General features: G+C 42.1%; 1 protein-coding gene across 2 annotated transcripts; it reads left to right on the forward strand.

Annotated features, from left to right (window-relative positions):
* Positions 1-3,420: 3,420 nt before the first annotated feature.
* Positions 3,421-19,298, forward strand: LOC136874794 (cathepsin L1). 2 transcript variants are annotated; one of them, XM_068227981.1, is made up of 6 exons: positions 3,421-3,543; positions 4,885-5,037; positions 8,542-8,730; positions 10,746-10,937; positions 12,364-12,529; positions 19,016-19,298. In XM_068227981.1, exons 1-6 carry the CDS (start codon positions 3,430-3,432, stop codon positions 19,219-19,221), a joined length of 1,020 nt encoding a protein of 339 aa, XP_068084082.1. In that variant the 5' UTR covers positions 3,421-3,429; the 3' UTR covers positions 19,222-19,298. The 2 variants fall into 2 exon arrangements, with proteins under 2 accessions (XP_068084082.1, XP_067004569.2); XM_067148468.2 differs by lacking the exon at positions 8,542-8,730.
* The last annotated feature ends 1,558 nt before the right edge of the window (positions 19,299-20,856 follow it).

Raw genomic sequence — 20,856 nt, forward strand, 5'->3', positions numbered from 1 at the left:
TGTCGTAAGAGGCGACTAAAAGGGGCCCCAGGGGCTCTGAACTTTGTAGCGTGGGTTGGCGACCACGGGGCCCTTAGCTGAGTCCTGGCATTGCTTCCAATATTTGTGCCAGGTTCCTCACTTTCGTCTATCCTATCCTACCTCCCTTGGTAAACTCTTGTTCTTTTCCGACCTCGACGGTATTAGAGCACTCGAGGCCTAGGGAATCTTTCATTTTCTCACCCTTCGTGGCCTTTGTATTTTTTTGGCCGATACTTTCATTTTTCGAAGTGTCGGATCCCTTCCATTTTTTTCTCTCTGATTAGTGTTATGTAGAGAATGATTACCTAGTTGTACTTCCTCTTAAAACAATAATCACCACCACCACCACCACCACTACCACCACCACCACCACCACCACCACCACCACTATTAGGTTTGCGAGGCCTAGGGTGCCTTTCACTTTCGTGCCTTCGTGGCCCTTCCATTTATCTTATTTTATTATTATTATTATTATTATTATTATTATTATTATTATTATTATTATTATTATTATTATTATTATTATTTGCTTATGCCTTCGTCCTCCGAAGAATCGGACAATCGGATCTGTTTATTTTGCTCTTCTGATTTGTGTTAAGACAGAATGGATGCCAAATTGTACTTACTCTTAAAACAAGCACCGCCACCACCCTCCTGTGGCTGAGGGTGGTAGAAGATATGCACGGAATCCCCTGCCTGTCATAAGAGGCGACTAAAACGGGACCAGGGCCTCTCAACTTGGGAGTGTGGGTTGGCACCGCGGTTCACCTAGCTGAGTCTGATACTGCTTCTATATACATGCGTCAAACCCGTGTAGGTGGAGGATGGTTGCCTAGTTGTACTTCCTCTTATAACAACAATCCTGGTAGAATAAAACTCATGGTATCCCCTGCCTGTCGTAAGAGGCAACTATAAGGGGTCCCTGGGGTTCTTAACTTGGGAGCATGAGTTGGCGACCACGGGACCCTTAGCTGAAACCTGGCATTGCTTCCACATATTTGTGCCAGGCTCCTCACTTTCATATATCCTATCTGACCTTCCTTGGTCAACTCTTATTCTTTTCCGACCCCGATGGTATTAGAGCACTCGAGGCCTAGGGAATCTTTCATCTTCACGCCCGCCCTTCATAGCCCTTGTCTTTCTGTGGCCGATACCTTCGTTTTTCAAAGAGTCGGTACCCTTCCATATTTCTCTCCGATTAGTGTTGTATAGAGGATGATTGCCTAGTTGTACTTCCTCTTAAAACAATAACCACCGCTGGCACCACCCGACGTTATTACAGCATTCGAGGCCTAGGGATTCTTTCATTTTCACGCCCTTCATGGTCCATGTTTCTCTTTGGCCGATACCTTCATTTTTCGAAGTGTCGGATCCATTCCATTTTTTCCCTCTGATTAGTGTTATATGAAATGGCGTATGGCTTTTAGTGCCGGGAGTGTCCGAGGACATGTTCGGCTCGCCAGATGCAGGTCTTTCGATTTGACACCCGTAGGTGACCTGCGCGTCGTGATGAGGATGAAATGATGATGAAGACGACACATACACCCAGCCCCAGTGCCAGTGAAATTAACCAATGATGGTTAAAATTCCCGACCCTGCCGGGAATCGAACACGAGACCCCTGTGACCAAAGGCCAGCACGCTAACCATTTAGCTATGGAGCCGGACAAGTGTTATATAGAGGATGGTTACCCAGTTGTACTTCCTCTTAAAACAGTATCACCCCCACCACCACCGCTATTGCGTGATTTGCATACTGTTCCGACATCAGAGCAAACTTCCTCTAGTGGGTGGGGCTGGTAGAATAACACCCACGATATTCTGCCTGTCGTAAGAGGCGACTAAAAGGGGCCTCAGGGGCTCTCAACTTGGGAGCGTGGGTTGGCGACCACGGGGCCCTTCATTGAGTCTTGGCAGTGCTTCCACTTACTTGTACCAGGCTTCTCACTTTCATCTATCCTATCCGACCTCCCTTGGTCGATTCTTGTTATTTTCTGACTCCGACGGTATTAGAGTACTCAAGGCCTAGCGAGTCTTTCACTTTCACACCCTTCGTGGCCCTTGTCTTTCTTTGGCCGATACCTTCATTTTTCTAAGTGTAGTATCGCTTTCAGTTTTTTCTCTGTCTGTCTTAAGAGGCGACTACAAGGGGCCTCAGGGACTCTGAACTTTGGAGCGTGGGTTGGCGACCACGGGTCTCTCAGCTGGGTCCTGGCATTGCTTCCACTTACTTCTGCCAGGCTCCTCACTTTCATCTATCCTATCCGACCTCCCTTGGCCAACTCTTGCTCTTTTCAGACCCGACGGTATTACGTTTGGAGGCCTAGGGAGTCTTTCATTTTCATGCCCTTCGTGGCCCTTGTCTTCCTTTGGCTGATACCTTCATTTATCGAAGTGTCGGACCCCTTCCATTCTTACCCCCTGTCCCCCTGTGGGTGGGGGCGGTAGAATAACACCCACGGTACTACCTGCCTGTCGTAAGAGGCGACTAAAAGGGGCCCCAGGGGCTCTGAACTTTGGAGCGTGGGCTGGCGACCACGGGGTCCTCAGCTGAGCCCTGGCATTGTTTCCACTTATTTGTGGCCGGCTTCTCACTTTAGTCTATCCTATCCGACCTCCCTTGGTCAAATCTTGTTCTTTTCCGTCCCCGACGCTATTAGGTTTGCGAGGGCTAGGGAGTCTTTCATTTTCACGCCCTTCGTGGCCCTTGTCTTCTTTTGGCCGATATCTTCACTTTTCGAAGTGTCGGTTCCCTTCCGTTTTTCCCTCTGATTAGTGTTATATAGAGGATGGTTGCCCAGTTGTACTTCCTCTTAAAACAATAATCACCACCACCACTCTTACCCCCTGTGGGTGGGGGCTGTAGAATAACACCCACGGTATCCCCTGCCCGTCGTAAGAGGCGACTAAAAGGGGCCCAGGGGCTCTGTACTTTGGAGAGTGGGTTGGTGACCATGGGGCCCGCAGCTGAGTCCTGGCATTGCTTCCTCTTACTTGTGCCTGGCTCCTCACTTTCATCTATCCTATCTTACCTTCCGTGGTCAACTCTTGTTCTTTTCCGACCCCGACGTATTACGTATGGAGACCTAGGGAGTCTTTTATTTTCACGCCCTTCGTGGCCCTTGTCTTCCTTTAGCCGATACCTTCATTTTTCGAAGTGTCGGACTCCTTCCATTCTTTCTCTCTGATTAGTGTTATATAGAGGATGGTTGCCTATTTGTACTTCCACTTAAAACAATAATCACCACCACCACCACCACCATCTCTCTTGGTAGTGTTATATAGAGGATAGTTGCCCAGTTGTATTTCATCTTAAAACAATAATTACCACCACCACCACTCAGAGCTAACTTTACTTTCTATTAAACAAATATTGACACTTACAATTAATTCGTTGGATATTAATTTTATGCTTATTTCAAATCAGGTAATGAAGCTCCTTCTAGTTCTCTTATCATTCGTAGTTGCCAGCCAGACTATCTCGTATCCGGAACTTGTGAACGAGGAATGGAAATTATTCAAGGTAAGGACATGAACACATTTCCCATTACAACATGTTAGAGTGGAGTTACTAAGTATGTTTAAGGTTTATGTGTTCTGTTACTCAAGGAACTTATTTCATGTCCTCCTGTTTGTGGGACTGGACGCCATTAAGAGCATTCGAGGCCTACATAGTCCTTCATTTTCACGCCCTTTGTGGCTGTGGTCTTTCTTTCGCCGATACCTTCATTTTTCGAAGTGTCGGATCGCTTCATATTATCCCTCTGATTAATGTTAATAGAGGATGGTTGCCTAGTTGTCTTTCCACTTCAAACAATAATCACCACCATCACTACCACCACCACGATCACCTATGTACGGTCAACCGCATAAAAATTGGCGGCAAAGAAATATATCATTTTATACATTCTCGAAATGCGAGGATATTCGTAAACTGTGGATAGTCGGTGGCCGGAGAGATGGTACTTGGAATTCTACCACGTGCACAATGTGTACACCCTATTTCAAAGAAGAGGATTTTGAAAGAAAGTCATATTCTGCGACGGCCAATTTTTGTGCGATTGAGTGTATGTACATCTCTTGATACATAAAGTGATCGGCTGACACGAATACAAGCACGACTGGAAGGTAGCAGCGCATTACTAGAGGTTTTCTTTGGCTGGTTAATACACGGAGATTTATCTACGCCTCGCCATAAAGGGTGCACGTCTGTGCTTTTAGAATCATTTTAAAGAATAACGTTGGCTACAAATCTCCCTGTGTGTGGGGGCGGTAGGATAACATCCACGGTAACCCCCCTCTGTCATAAAAGCTGACTAAAAGGGGCCCCAGAGATTCTTAACATGGGAGCGTGGTTTGGCGACCATGGAGCTCTTAGCTGAGTCATAGCGTTGCTTCCACTTACTTGTGCCAGGCTCCTCACTTTCTCCTATCCTGTTCGACCACCCGACCATCCTTGGTCAACTCTTGTTCTTTTCTGACCCCGACGCTATTAGAGCATTCGAGGACTAGAGTCTTTCATTTTCACGCCCTTCATGGCCCTTGTCTTTCTTTGGCCGATATCTTCATTTTTCGAAGTGTCGGATCCCTTTCAAATTTTTTCTCTCTGATTAGTGTTAGAGGATGGTTACCTAATAGTAGTTCCTCTTAAACCAATAATCACCACCACGACCAGTGGCTACAAATTGCCCTAAACACGGCTTGTCACTTCCGTTGACAAAGACAATTGTATTAAAGAGTAAGTCAATAAATATTTTACTTATTTTAGTCGCAACACAGTATATGTTATAGAGGTTGCTGCAGATTATTCGAAACAAAGGGCAGGACTCTTCCTAATACGCTGAAATGACTTTTACCTCAACAGGTCCAGTATGAAAGACGTTACTCCAGTCCTACTGAAGAACAACGCCGTCTTGAAACGTATCTGAAAAACAGAAAGATGATCGCAGAGCACAATAAGCGATATGCAGAAGGGGAGTTCTCATACAAGCTGGAGATGAATCAGTTTGGAGACATGGTAAGCATTAATTTTATTATTTATTTATTTATTTATTTATTTATTTTATTTATTTATTTATTTGTTTATTTGCGAAATAAGCCCGTCAGAACTTCGCAAAATACTTAGAGGCGTGTATTTGCCCTTCTTTGTGGCCATATTTCTTTCATTCAGCTGTGGGCTTCTTTCTATATTCAGACCAGGTAGTTACAGTTTTCTTCTTTGGCCTTTCCCTTGATCAACTTGCCATTTATGAATTTTGGATCTGGATATTACCCTGTTTTGGACATATGCTGGAGTAATTCCTGCCTATTTCAGATCGTTTTTGATTTCGCCAATCCATTTCATTGTGTCTGTTTTAGCTTTACTCCTGTTTCCATAGAATTCGACTGTTTGTTTTGTAAGTACCCTATGTCTGGGTCCATTCTTTTGATATGTCCATAATATCTAAACCTGCGTTTTCTAATGCCTGTCAATGTTTGTGAATTGTCTGATTCCCTGTTCGCTTCTGAGTCGGTATTGTCCATCTGCGAGTTTCGGGCCCAGAATTTTTCTTGTGATTTTGCCTTCTTTTGTCTCATTGTTTTCAGTGTCTGATTTCGTATTGAAAAATAACGTTTCTGATCCACCACCGTCTCGATCCTCCTAAGGTTGAATTTTGGGTTATTTAGTAAATTGTGGTGCTATTATTTGGAATAGGCCGAAATTGTAATTCTAGACCAAGTCATAAGTGAGCCTTTACCATTATTCCGTTAAGTGTGCACACTGATCATTCCAATCAGAGTGTCAGAGTAGGGATCGAATAGCTGGATTACTATGATGAACCAGTGTGTTACGTACCAGCAGTATCAGCAAGTATGAACCAGAGGAATGGCATGCTAAAGAAGAAGGTTATCTAACTCTCCAGATACATCCCGCCGATATTCAGGCAGGCTATTATACTCGGTACGCAGCAGTAAACCCATCTATCGGAGATGAGTGGCAGCCTAAGAGACAAAGCATATCACAACAAACAATGGTCAATGTAATGTTATTGTTGATCAATTTTTTGAGCTTTTGATATTGTAGACCTTCACATTTAGTTTTCATCCGACTCTGAAATGCCAATCTTATCATAGTCGGTACGTTAAAACTGAATTAAACATAAATTATCGGAAATTGTATTCTCTATAACTTCCGTTATGTAGCACTTTTCGATAGGACCAGTAACATAGGCATTTAAAAATTAAATTTTAGGTGCCTTCCCTGAACTACCATTTTATCCAGGGTGATACACATTTTTTATAGCTTACATTGTAGTTCTTTATTCCCCGACTCTATATGCCGATTTTCATTTAATTCTGTTCACCCATTTTCTCGTGGCTCGGTGTTGATATGGACTTAGCAACAAAAATACAAGTTCATGAATATCTCTGTTAGCTGGTAGGTAAAAATGTATAAGACATAAATGATCGGAAATTTAATTCTTTGTAACTTTAGTAATGTAGTATTTATCGATAGGGCCAATAATAACATAAATATTTGAGAATTACGTTTTAGGCCTTCCCCTAAACTATCATTAAACTCAGTGTGAATAAAATGATTTATAGCCTAGATTGTAGTGGCTCATTCCCCTACTTTACATACCGATTTTCATTAAATTCTCTTCAGTCGTGTTCTCGTGATGCGCGTACATTTTTTGCTGTGCCTTAATTCGTTTGAATATTAATTGCCTTTAATGGCACTCTTATAAGATTTAACGCAGTCTTAACTGGTTTTCGATTTCAGGTTTTAGTCCTTCTGTTCAATTGTTTATTAATTGCATTTTATGGCTTTATATGAAGTTTACCTGCAGTTTCACTGCTCTTTTCATGTTAATTATTTACGATCTATGTCTTAACTCGTTTGAATACTGTTTAATTGCCTTTTATGGCACTCTTGTAAGATTTAACGCAGTCCTAACTGCTTTTCGATTTCAGGATTTAGTCCTTCTATTCAATTGTGTATTAATTGCCCTTCATGGCTTTATGTAAAGTTTACCTGCAGTTTCACTCCTCTTTCATGTCAATTAGTTACGATTATTATATTCACTATTTTTTTTACAAGGTTTAAATTGAAAAAAAAAAAATTTTTTTGTAAATCTGTGGTTCCAACCCTCTCATTCCAAATTTCAGTGAACTTTCACTCTTTCCCCAATGGTAGGGATTTAAATCCTTATCTTCGATTATCCTTCCACTCTTCAAGCCTCGCCGTGTCCTATCCTATCCTTGCCTAAAATCCAGCATAGGTCAGAGTCACAACTCAATCGAACAGTGTTACCTCAGTTGTCTAAGTGGTACACCCATACAGTATAACCAAAACGCAAGGAATCTTGGTATTTTATTTGACGAACATCTGTCCTGGTCTGCCCAAACTATATCTGTGTGTAGAAAAATTTACGGAACGCTACACTGTCTCAGAAAATTTAAATTCACTCTCCCTTTTAAACTAAAGAATTTTTTTGTTGAATCTCTCGCATTACCTCATTTTGATTATTACGATATAGTTTACAACAACCTAGGAGTGGAATGGGGAAGGAAATTACAGTGTGCTCAGAATGCTTGTGTAAGATATATCTGTGGGCTTCGTTACACTGACCATGTCACACCGTCGCACATGCGCCTCGTGTGCCTTCGCCTGCAAGAACGACTCACACTTCATACTCTTTACTTTTTGCATAATATTCTTAAAACTTCTCAACCAGCCTATCTCCGTGATCACATCAAACTCCTCTCCAGAGACCATAACAAAAATACCCGATCCTGCAGCATCATGTGTTTATTCCTTCCCTTCCTGTACACAGAGCAACAATCTACACGAAATCATTCACCTTTACCGCAGCCCGACAATGGAATTTCTTACCAGTAGGCGTCAGAAGCATGTCAAGCAGCTCATGCCTGTGTCGAAATACTAGGTAAACATGCAGAATCATCAAGTTTTGACCTGGAAACACCTCACGTACTTCCTCTGCTCATTACTTCCCTCCTTCTTTCACAGATAATTTTCTCCTTACTAATCCTTCTCTTCACTTCTCAATTGAAGGCGATATCTCGGTATCTTCTTGAAATTTATATACTTTTGAAACTTTCTTTTAAGTAGTATACCTAGTACTTGTTACTCATAGGCTATATTTTTAATGTACTCTACGTACGATGTGTATTATATAGATGATATGATTTGTTTTTTAATGTATGATATGATTCTTTCATAATATCACTACGTTTGATTATCTTACTAGTACTAACTTATTACTGTTATTATTGTTAATATTGTTTTCATATTATTATCATCAGTAGTTATGTGGTTAAGTGTAAGAAAGACAGTACTTTACATCCCTAACTTTTCCAGAATAAATAAAACATATTATTATTATTATTATTATTATTATTATTATTATTATTATTATTATTATTATTATTAAACACACAGGAAAAGTAAAATTATAATCATTAACACTATGTACCTGAGACTGATGATTTTCTTTTAATAATAATGCTTTATATACAGAGTCATCATGAATTTGTGACCTTGATGGGTCTATTTAATCGGACTGACAACCTTTCCGGAAGGGAAGGAGTGTCTGCAAGCGGTCCGAGGAATGTTCAAGCTCCTAAAGAGATCGACTGGCGGCAGAAGGGAGCTGTTACTCCGGTTAAGAACCAGGGAGGTTGTGGATCTTGCTGGTGCTTTAGCTCTGTAAGTATTACTTCATAAAACTGTAACGTTTCGAAAGCCAGATTACTCTAGTTCCATCAGGCGCATTGTAGATTAGATTTTAGTAGATTGTAGATTAGAGTGATAGAGACTTAATCAAATTATTTTTGTTCATTTATGCATTTATTTATCGTGTCAGAAGCAGACATATAGCCTGGTATTTGAAAAACGACTGCATACATTAAAATACATTAAAAATACACTGACTGACAGAGCAAATGCAACACCAAGAAGGAGTGGTCAGAACTTTATGCCAATTGCAGGGTAGACTGACGTCACTGAGGTATGCTCATGATGTGAAATGCGCCACTGTGCTGCGCACGTAGCGAACGATAAATGGGACACGGCGTTGGCGAATGGCCCACTTCGTACCGTGATTTCTCAGCCGAGAGTCATTGTAGAACGTGTTGTCGTGTGCCACAGGACACGTGTATAGCTAAGAATGCCAGGCCGCCGTCAACGGAGGCATTTCCAGCAGACAGACGACTTTACGAGGGGTATGGTGATCGGGCTGAGAAGGGCAGGTTGGTCGCTTCGTCAAATCGCAGCCGATACCCATAGGGATGTGTCCACGGTGCAGCACCTGTGGCGAAGATGGTTGGGGCAGGGACATGTGGCACGTGCGAGGGGTCCAGGCGCAGCCTGAGTGACGTCAGCACGCGAGGATCGGCGCATCCGCCGCCAAGCGGTGGCAGCCCAGCACGCCACTTCAACCGCCATTCTTCAGCATGTGCAAGACACCCTGGCTGTTCCAATATCGACCAGAACAATTTCCCGTCGATTGGTTGAAGGGGGCCTGCACTCCCGGCGTCCGCTCAGAAGACTACCATTGACTCCATAGCATAGACGTGCACGCCTGGCATGGTGCCGGGCTAGAGCGACTTGGATGAGGGAATGGCGGAACGTCGTGTTCTCCGATGAGTCACGCTTCTGTTTTGTCAGTGATAGTCACCGCAGACGAGTGTGGCGTCGGCGTGGAGAAAGGTCAAATCCGGCAGTAACTGTGGAGCGCCCTACCGCTAGACAACGCGGCATCATGGTTTGGGGCGCTATTGCGTATGATTCCACGTCACCTCTAGTGCGTATTCAAGGCACGTTAAATGCCCACCGCTACGTGCAGCATGTGCTGCGGCCGGTGGCACTCCCGTACCTTCAGGGGCTGCCCAATGCTCTGTTTCAGCAGGATAATGCCCGCCCACACACTGCTCGCATCTCCCAACAGGCTCTACGAGGTGTACAGATGCTTCCGTGGCCAGCGTACTCTCCGGATCTCTCACCAATCGAACACGTGTGGGATCTCATTGGACGCCGTTTGCAAACTCTGCCCCAGCCTCGTACGGACGACCAACTGTGGCAAATGGTTGACAGAGAATGGAGAACCATCCCTCAGGACACCATCCGCACTCTTATTGACTCTGTACCTCGACGTGTTTCTGCGTGCATCGCCGCTCGCGGTGGTCCTACATCCTACTGAGTCGATGCCGTGCGCATTGTGTAACCTGCATATCGGTTTGAAATAAACATCAATTATTCGTCCGTGCCGTCTCTGTTTTTCCCCCAACTTTCATCCCTTTCGAACCACTCCTTCTTGGTGTTGCATTTGCTCTGTCAGTCAGTGTATATACAGATTACACTGCGAGGCGTAGGGAATCTTTCATTTTCGTGCTTTTCACGGCACTTCCTGTTATTTTACCGATACCTTCATTCTACGAAGTGTCGAACTTCTTCCATTTTCCTCTCTGATTAGTGCTAAATGAAGATCAGTAATGATTGATTGATTGATGGTTGCCTAGTTGTACTTCCTCTTGAAACAATAATCACCATCACCATACACTTGGTCAAGTCCGTCCGTCCGTCCGTCCGTCCGTCCGTCCGTCCGTCCATTTAGTGCTATCATCCAAGTAGCAGATTCCTTATCAATAGCAGATTTTCAATCAAAATGTCATTATTTTTTCATGAAAACCGTTTAAAACTTCTTTTTTTATTTTGTTTAACAGACAGGTGCCATAGAGAGCCATCGTTTTCTGAAGACTGGGAGACTTGTGCCTCTCAGTGTCCAGAACCTCATTGATTGTTCTAAGGCCTATGGGACTCAAGGGTGTCGTGGCGGGTGGATGGATGATGCATTCAGATATGTGCAAGCTAATGGTGGAATTGACACTGAAGAATCGTACCCTTATGAAGGCAAGGTAATTATGTATCTATTTTTTTCTCTACCCACATCGCTCGAGATTCTATTGCTTCCACATACTGGTGCTTGATTAGTCACTTTAATCTTTACTATCAGATCTCTCATGGTCAACTACAGCTCTCTTGCGATCACGACGGTATTAGGTTGCGAGGCCTAGAGTGTCCTCCATTTTCCCTCCCTTCGAGGTTCACTTCTCGTGATTCTCAACTCGGTAACTTGGGTTGTGACCACAGGGTCCCTAGCGAAGTCTGGCATTGTTTTTACTCTCTTGTACCAGGCTCACGACTTTAATAATTCCTCTGATCTTCCGTAGTCAATCTCCAGTACGGTTGGGGGAGAGGCAGTTGAATACACCCACGGTATCACTTGCTTGTCATAAAAGGTGACTAAAAGGGGGACGAGGGACTCTGAACTTGAACTTGGGAACGTGGGTTGACAACCACGCCTCACCTAGCTGAGTCTGGCATTGATTCCACTTGTATCAGGCTCCTCGCTTTGATCTTTCCTATTTGTCCTAATCGAGGCCTAGATAATCTTTCATTTTCACGCCCTTCGTGGCCCTTATCTATGTCTTGCCGATACCTTCATTTTAGTAAACTAGTTACGTGCACATGGAAGATGCCGCTCACCCTCATCGGAGGGTCTGCCTTACGAGGGCTGCAGTCGGTTAGAAATAGCCCCACGAAATTATTATTACCTTAATTTTTCGAAGTGACAGACCCCCTCAATTTTCCTTTTTGATTCGTGTTAATAGAAAATTGTTTACTAGATCCCATTAAAACAATCACCACCACCATCACCTCCCTTGGCCAGTTCTTATTGTGTTCCGGTCCCGACGATATTTGGTTTGCTTGGGTTGTGATGTTTTTCTTCTAATTATCCTCGTCCATCTCTTTCTTTTGCTATTACCTTCAATCCTCGAAGGATCAGTCCTCATCCCCTGTGAGTTAGGGCATTAGAATACATCCTCGGTATCCCCTGCTTCTCGTAAGGGGTGCCTCAAAGGGGACCCAGGGACTCTCAAACTGGGAGCGTCGCGATGTGCGACCGCGCTTCCCTGGCTGATCTGCCATTGCTTCTACCTCTTATTTGTGCCAGGCCCTTCACTTTCATCTTTCTTATCCGACCTTCCCACCTGGATATATGAGTGTACCTGCTACGGATATTTGTTCTCAGCTTCTTCGAGCCATGTCAGTGTCCAGGGAATCGGAGTGGCTAGCTATCCGAACTCCCAACAAGCGGAGAGAAATTTCAATACCACCTTTAACTAACTAGTTCAATATTAAGTGCCAAAAATAAAACTATCTACTGTAGTTCAATATCAAGTACCATTGTTACTTGAGGTAAAATAGAATCATCGCTCTCAACATGGAAGTGAACAAATAATTCTTATTCTCTGAATAAATATTTTTTTTTCTTTTTAGGAGAGTTACTGTCGGTACAATGCTAAGTACAGTGGTGGAACCATCAAAGGCTTTGTTGACATCGAAGTTGGAAATGAAGTGCAACTACAGAATGCTGTAGGAAATGTTGGACCTGTAGCAGTCGTCTTCGATGCTTCTCTCGCGTCCTTGCAGTTTTATTCTACTGGTAAGTTACGTCCGTTTGATTATTCATATTTTCCTTTTTTTAAATATTTAGGATCATCTCCCTTAACGGTAGCATTTAACAACTTACGATACTTTGGTTTAACGTATAGAATAGAATGCTCCCATTTCCTAGTTCAGGATCACCTGGAACTGGGGAGAGAGAGTTATCATTCATTGTAATCTAAATTGTGTACTGATACATGCATCATTTTCCTTGTTAAAATTACGTTATCTATTACTACACCATATCGGATGGTTATCTCTTGAGAGACCAGATTAAGGAATGGTTCATCGAAAGGGGGGTAGCAGCCTTTCGGTAGTTGCAAGGGCGGCAGTCTAGATGATTGACTGATACGGGCTTGTAATAATACTCAACATGGTTTAGCTGTGTTGATACTGCTACACGGCTGAAAGCAACGGGAAACTACATCCGTAACTAACTCCCGAGGACATGCAGCTCTCTCTGTATGAATGATGTACTGATGATGGCTTCCTCCCGGGTAAAATATTCCGGAGGTAAACTAGTCCCCCATTCGGATCTCCGGGTGGGAACTACACGAGAGGGGGCAAACATCAGGAAGATGGATACTGACATTCTGCGAGTCGGAGCGTGGAATGTTAGAAGTTTGAATCGTTGTGGTAGGTTAGAGAATCTGAAAAGGGAGATGGATAGACTAAAGTCAGATGTAGTTGGTATAAGTGAAGTACGTCGGCAGGAAGAACAGGATTTTTGGTCAGGCGACTACCGAATTATCAACACAAAATCAAACAGGGGAAATGCAGGAGTTGGTTTAATAATGAATAAGAAAATACTGCAGCGGGTAAGCTACTACGACCAGCATAGTGAAAGAATTATTGTCGTCAAGATACTGTAGACACCAAGCCAATGCCCACTCCAATAGTGCAGGTCTATATGCCTACTAGTTCAGCGGATGATGAGGAATTCGAAAGAATATATGCGGCGATAAAAGATTTAATACAATATGTAAAAGGTGACGAGAATCTAATTATGATGGGAGACTGGAATGCAGTGGTAGGCCAAGGAAGAGAAGGTAATACAGTAGGAGAATTTGGATTGGGTCAAAGGAACGATAGAGGAAGTCGGCTGGTTGAATTCTGCACTAATCATAATTTAGTCCTTGCCAATATTTGGTTCAAACACCACAAACGACGGCTGTATATGTGGATGAGACCTGGAGACACTGGAAGGTATCAAATAGACTTCATTATGATTAGACAGAGATTCAGAAACCAGGTGCTGGATTGCAAAACATTCCCAGGAGCAGACGTGGACTCTGACCACAACTTGCTGGTCATGAAATGCCTCTGAAATTGAAGAAATTGAAGAAAGGAAAGAATGCAAAATGATGGGGTCTAGACAAGTTAAAAGAAAAGAGTGTGAGGGATCGTTTCAAGGAACATGTTGCACAAGGGCTAAATGAAAAGGCTGAAGGAAACACAATAGAGGAAGAGTGGATAGTCATGAAAAATGAAGTCAGTAGGGCTGCTGAAAAATGTTAGGAAGGAAGAAAAGATCAGCAAAGAATCAGTGGATAACTCGGGAGATACTAGACCTGATTGATGAACGACGAAAATACAAGAATGCTAGAAATTAAGAGGGCAGAAAAGAATACAGGCGATTAAACAATCAAGTGGATAGAAAGTGCAAGGTAGCTAAGGAAGAATGGCTGAAGGAGAAGTGCAAGGATGTCGAAGGTTGTATGGTCCTGGGAAATGTAAATGCTGCATACAGGAAAATCAAGGAAACCTTTGGAGAAAGGAAATCTAGATGTATGAATATTAAGAGCTCAGATGGAAAGCCACTTCTAGGGAAAGAAGACAAAGCAGAAAGATGGCAGGAGCATATCCAACAGTTGTATCAAGGTAAAGATGTAGATAATTTGGTTCTGGAACATGAAGAGGCTGTTGATGCTAATGAAATGGGAGACCCAATTTTGACGTCAGAGTTTGACAGAGCTGTAAGTGACCTAAATAGGAACAAGGTACCTGGAACTGATGACATTCCCTCTGAATTACTGACTGCCTTAGGAGAAACCAGCATGGCAAGGTTATTCCATTTAGTGTGTAAGATGTATGAGACAGGAGAAGTCCCATCCGATTTTCGGCAGAATATTGTTATACCTATTCCCAAGAAAGCCGGTGCTGACAAGTGTGAAAACTACCTCATCATTAGTTTAGTATCTCATGCCTGGAAAATTTTAACACGTATTATTTACAGAAGAATGGAAAAACAAGTTGAAGCTGAGTTGGGAGAAAATCAATTTGGCTTCAGAAGAAATGTAGGAACACGTGAAGCAATTCTAACTTTATGTCTGATCTTAGAGGATCGAATCAAGAAGGACAAGCCCACGTACATGGCATTCGTAGATCTAGAAAAAGCTTTCGATAGTGTTGATTGGACCAAGCTATTTAAGATTCTGAAGATGATTGGGATCAGATACCGAGAACGAAGAATTATCTACAATCTGTATAAAAATCAGTCTGCAGTGATACGAATCGAGGGCTTTGAAAAAGAAGCAGCAATTCAGAAAGGAGTGAGGCAAGGCTGCAGTTTGTTCCCCCTCCTTTTCAATGTTTACATAGAACAGGCAGTAAAGGAAATCAAAGAAATTTGGAAAGAGAATCACAATCCAAGGAGAGGAAATCAAAACCTTGAGATTTGCCGATGATATTGTTATTTTATCTGAGACTGCAGAAGATCTCGAGAAGCTGCTGAATGGTATGGACGAAGTCTTGGGTAAGGAGTACAAGATGAAAATAAATAAGTCCAAATCAAAAGTAATGGAGTGCAGTCGAACGAAGGCAGGCGATGCAGGAAATATTAGGTTAGGAAATGAAGTCGTAAAGGAAGTAGATGAACATTGTTACTTGGGTAGTAAAATAACTAACGATGGCAGAAGTAAAGAGGACATAAAATGCAGACTAGCACAAGCAAGGAAGAGCTTTCTTAAGAAAAGAAATTTGCTTACTTCAAACATTGATATAGGAATTAGAAAGATGTTTTTGAAGACTTTCGTGTGGAGCGTGGCATTGTATGGAAGTGAAACATGGACGATAACTAGCTCAGAAAGAAAATAGAAGCTTTTGAAATGTGATGTTACAGAAGAATGCTGAAGGTGAGATGGATAGATCGAATCACGGATGAAGAGATACTGAATCGAATTGGCGAGAGGAGATCGATTTGGCTAAATTTGACGAGAAGAAGAGATAGAATGATAGGGACACATCTTAAGACATCCAGGACTTGTTCAGTTGGTTTTTGAAGGAAGTGTAGGTGGTAAGAACGGTAGTGGTAGACCAAGGTATGAATATGACAAGCAGATTAGAGCAGATGTGGGATGCAATAGTTACGTAGAAATGAAAAAGTTAGCACAGTATAGGGTGGCATGGAGAGCTGCATCAAACCAGTCTATGGACTGATGACACAAATAACACCATCACTACATTAATCATTAAAATTAAGTCTCGTAATTATTTATACGCCTCCGTGGCCCAGGGGCAGCGCGCCGGCCTCTCACCGCTGGGTTCCGTGGTTCAAATCTCGGTCACTCCATGTGAGATTTGTGCTGGACAAAGCGGAGGCGAGACAGGTTTTTCTCCGTGTACTCCGGTTTTCCCTGTCACCTTTCATTCCAGCAACACTCTCCAATATCATTTCATCTGTCAGTCATTAAGCATTGCCCCAAAGGAGTGTGCGACAGGTTTCGGCAGCCGGCACAGTTCCTATCCTCGCCGCTAGATGGGGCTTCATTCATTCCATTCCTGACCCGCTCGAATGACTGGAAACAGGCTATGGGTTTTCATTTTTCAATTATTTACACACAATCAGTAAATTGCCACGTTTCAAATGCATTTATTTATTTACTTTTATTCTAGATATTACCAGTGTTATATAGTCTAGGACAAAATTTATCTTACCCTTCTTTCTTTCTTTTTTAATCCGTTTACCCTCCAGGGTTGGTTTTCCTTCGGACTCAGAGAGGGATCCCACCTCCACCGCTTCAAGGGCAGTGTCCTGGTTCGGAGGATACAACTGGGAAGCAGGACCAGTGCCTAGCCCAGGTGGCCTCCTGCTGTGCTGATGGGGATGGGAAAATTGGAAGGGATAGGCAAGGAAGAGGGAAGGAAGCGGTCGTGGCCTTAAGTTAGATACCATCCCGGCACTTGCCTGGAGGAGAAGTGAGAAACCACAGGAAACCACTTCGAGGATGGCTGAGACAGGATCGAAACTCCCTCTACTCAGTTGACCTCCCGAGCCTGAGTGGACCCCGTTCCAGCCCTCGCACCATATTTCAAATTTCGTGACAGAGCTGGGAATCGAACCCGGGTCTCCGAGGGGTGTCAGCCAATCACACTAACCACTACACCATAGAGGCGGTATCGTACCCTTCATAAATTAAATTAGGGCTTACTTTCTTTTCCTTTATTCTTTTGCCATACTTTTTTACTACACCAAAAACTTTTGCTGTCCTACCCGGTGCGATCAATCCTTTGTTTAATAATTTTATAATGCACTGTATAAAATTATTTTCCCTTTCTATTTTTGCTTTGAAGTCATTACCCAAGTATTTAATTCTAAGTGAGCCTGTTTCCGTACATATCCTCACCAGAAGTGCCTCCTCCATTATTTCTCCACATACCAAACAATAATTCTATTCATTTTTCTCTCTTAGACCCATATCCCACAGATACCTATTAGCCACCACACCATAACTCTTACTTCTTTACCGAGCTCGGTCGCTGCAGTCGCTTAATTGTGGTCAGTATCCAGTGTTCGGGTTTTCCGACAGTGTTAGATTTGCGAGGCCCTTCGTGGACCATCCTTTTCCTTAAGAGATACCTTCAATCTTCGATGTTTTCTTTCTGATTAGTGAAGAGAGGGTGGTTGCTCAGTTGTACTTCCTCTTAGAACGATGATTACCAGTACAACTCGTCCGTAAACAGCTTGTTATTTTGTTACATATCTTGTTGAGAGCGATATCTACATGTTTGGCATCATGAATGAGATATTCTTCTGTGAAATAACATAGTGCTAATGCTAAGTTCCAGCAATGCATGGGTGACTGATAATTATTTCGTTGTACTTTCCTTTAAACCAACAGTTACTACCACAAATACTGTGGACGAAAGTATCGAAGACAGTGCCTTGTAGCTAGTTGGGCATATGAACATGATCCAAGTTACTGATCTATCGTAATTAAAGATCTCCCGGAATAAGGATGTAACCAACACGTTTTTGAAAAGTGAGATTTCAGTGGAAATAGGGTGTATCATCACCCCTCTATGATGTGGTGTCATATTATGTCTTATATTTGAACTTCAAGCTGACTTACTACCAACAGAACTTCGTCCTCCGTGGTGTAAAGATGGAACATCAGTCAAGATGGTGGACGGTGTTTGTGTTCCTTCACCATCAGGTGTAACAGATCATTTAAATAAAGACCATAGACGAAATCACATCTATATTTTGAAACAGATCATTGTAACAGATCATTTAAATAAAGTCCATAGACGAAATCACATCTATATTTTGAAACAGATCATTGTAACAGATCATTTAAATAAAGTCCATAGACGAAATCACATCTATATTTTGAAACAGATCATTGTAACAGATCATTTAAATAAAGTCCATAGACGAAATCACATCTATATTTTGAAACAGATTATTGTAACAGATCATTTAAATAAAGTCCATAGACGAAATAACATCTATATTTTGAAACAGATCATTGTAACAGATCATTTAAATAAAGTCCATAGACGAAATCACATCTATATTTTGAAACAGATCATTGTAACAGATCATTTAAATAAAGTCCATAGACGAAATCACATCTATATTTTGAAACAGATCATTGTAACAGATCATTTAAATAAAGACCATAGACGAAATCACATCTATATTTTGAAATATTTTCTTGATAATTATTACAGTAATATTATTTGCTGTAATTTGTGCATGTACAGGATTTCTCTTCTGTTATACACAAACGTAAGACAGACTTGCAGATTATTTTCCATTGTATCACTTCCAATCTTTATAAAATATTTTTAAAACCTTAAGTTATAACAATGTATATGATCCTGAGGACCACTCAGCCTACATAAAAAATGAGTACCAGGTTAATTCTTGGGGGCAAAGGCGGCCGGGCGTAGAGCTAACCACTCTATCCCATCACCTGCCGAGGTTAACAATGGTGGAAGCCTTTACCTTTCACTCCTCCAAGGGCCTTCATGGCCTGTACGGAGGTGACTTAGCTTTTTCTTTAAAGTTATAACAATAAAATACTGTTTTTAATAGATGAAATCATTTGTACATTTGCATATCCAATCGGTTCAAGTAGTGTATGCCATGAAATAAACAGCAAAAATAATTTTACTCTCTCCTGAAAAATTACTGATTTGTCGGTTACATCCTTATTCCGGGGAGGTTTTCAGTTCATAACACAATTTTTGTTTTCAGGTATCTACTATGAAACTTCATGCCGCAATAACAATCCAGTTCACGCGGTACTGGTTATAGGGTACGGGTCTGAGTGTGGCAGTGACTACTGGCTGGTCAAGAACTCATGGGCTGCTACCTGGGGAGATGGTGGATACTTCAAGATTGCTCGAAACAGAAATAATCACTGCGGAATTGCTTCATGGGCGAGCTACCCAATTGTGTAATATGAATACATTATTATAAGACTATCACAGACTTATGTACAAATCTACACGAATACAATTGTTGGAGATCCTCTGTATACACATTAGTTTCTTTTGGCAGTTGCTGTATTTGAGATATTTGTACGTTTCAGATCAACTCAACGCTGTACTAATTGCCTTCAGTTCCCATATACAGTATGTTTGTTTGTCTATTTGTTTGGTGTTTATTTGGTTTATTGTTTAGTCCTCTAGGTTTTAAGTTTGTTACTTCTGCCGGACTGAGTAGCTCAGGTGGTAGAACGCTTGACGTTTTGATCTCAAGATGGAGGGTTCGATTCCGGCTCAGTCCGGTTGTATTTGAAGTGCTCAAATACGTCAGTCTGATGTTGGTAGATTTACCGGCACATAAAATAACGATTGTGGGACAAAATTCCGGCACCTTGGCGTCTCCGAAAACCGTAATAGTTGTCAATGGGACGTAAAACCATTATTATTATTATTATTATTATTATTATTATTATTATTATTATTATTATTATTATTATTATTATTATTATTATTATTATGAATTCTTCTGGCTCAGATAGTGGGTATTTGTGTTCATCCTGTGTTCTCCTCATCTAATAATAATAATAATAATAATAATAATAATAATAATAATAATAATAATAATAATAATGTTATTGTTCTTACTCCCCACTAACTACTTTTTTGACGGTTTTCAGAGACACCGAGGTGTTGAAATTTCGTCTCGTAGGAGTTCTTTTACGTGCCAGTAAAACTAACGACACGAGGCTGACGTATTTTAACACTTTCAAATACCACCGGACTGAGCCACGACCGAATCTGCCAAGTTGGGGTCAAAAGGCCAGCTCCTCGAGCCATTCAGCCCGGCCATACTACATTACGAACCATTACAGAAAAACGTGCCGTGGTTAATATATTGTTGGCGTCAGGATGGGCATCCGACCGTGTAATTGAGCCAACTCCCAAACGTTGAGAAAAAGCCAAGAAGTAGTCAAATCGTCCAGTAGCAAGTTTAATAAACATGTCTTCTCAAATTCCACAACGGACTGGGGATTTGCTGGAAGAACGGAAGTTTGTAGTGCTCATTTCATTTATACAGTGTGTTCCAAAACATGCGAGAAGTAATCGGAGGGTGAATAGTTCACCCCGAAACAACACGATAAGGCCCCATGAACATATGCCCTTCGGTCGATCGTTTACGGGTAACAGACTTTCCAACTTTTTACTGGAGGTATTCGTAATACTCTAACTTGGCAGATTCAGTGTCGAGTAGCTGTCGTCATGTTGATGTTGCATTTTAATACAAGAAGTCCTCAAAAAGTCCACCATGTGCCTGAAAGCATTCCTGAACATGCTGCCTTACTGTTAGTCGGACATGTTCGAACACCCCAGGCATTGCACGTGTTCGATGGCAATCTTGCTCCACACGTTGGACTTCCTGTGGTGGGGTTGGTAGAATAACATCCACGGTATCCCCTGCCTGTCCGAAGAAGCGACTAAAAAGGGACAGGGGTTCTCAACTTGGTTGGTGACCATTGGGCCCTAAGCTGATGCCCGGCTTTGTTTCCACTTACTTGTGTCAGGCTCCTCACTTTCATCTATCCTATCCGACCTCTCTTGGTCAACTCT

Source organism: Anabrus simplex, chromosome 1, assembly GCF_040414725.1.
Source record: "Anabrus simplex isolate iqAnaSimp1 chromosome 1, ASM4041472v1, whole genome shotgun sequence".
Classification (NCBI taxonomy): Eukaryota; Metazoa; Arthropoda; class Insecta; order Orthoptera; family Tettigoniidae; genus Anabrus; species Anabrus simplex.

Excerpts from the sequence above, each read along its gene's own strand:
- LOC136874794 (XM_068227981.1), top strand. The coding sequence starts at position 3,430 with ATGCTTATTTCAAATCAGGTAATGAAGCTCCTTCTAGTTCTCTTATCA. Across the intron at positions 5,038-8,541 it reads TGAATCAGTTTGGAGACATG|AGTCATCATGAATTTGTGAC; the intron begins GTAAGCATTAAT and ends CTTTATATACAG. Across the intron at positions 12,530-19,015 it reads CTTGCAGTTTTATTCTACTG|GTATCTACTATGAAACTTCA; the intron begins GTAAGTTACGTC and ends TTTTGTTTTCAG.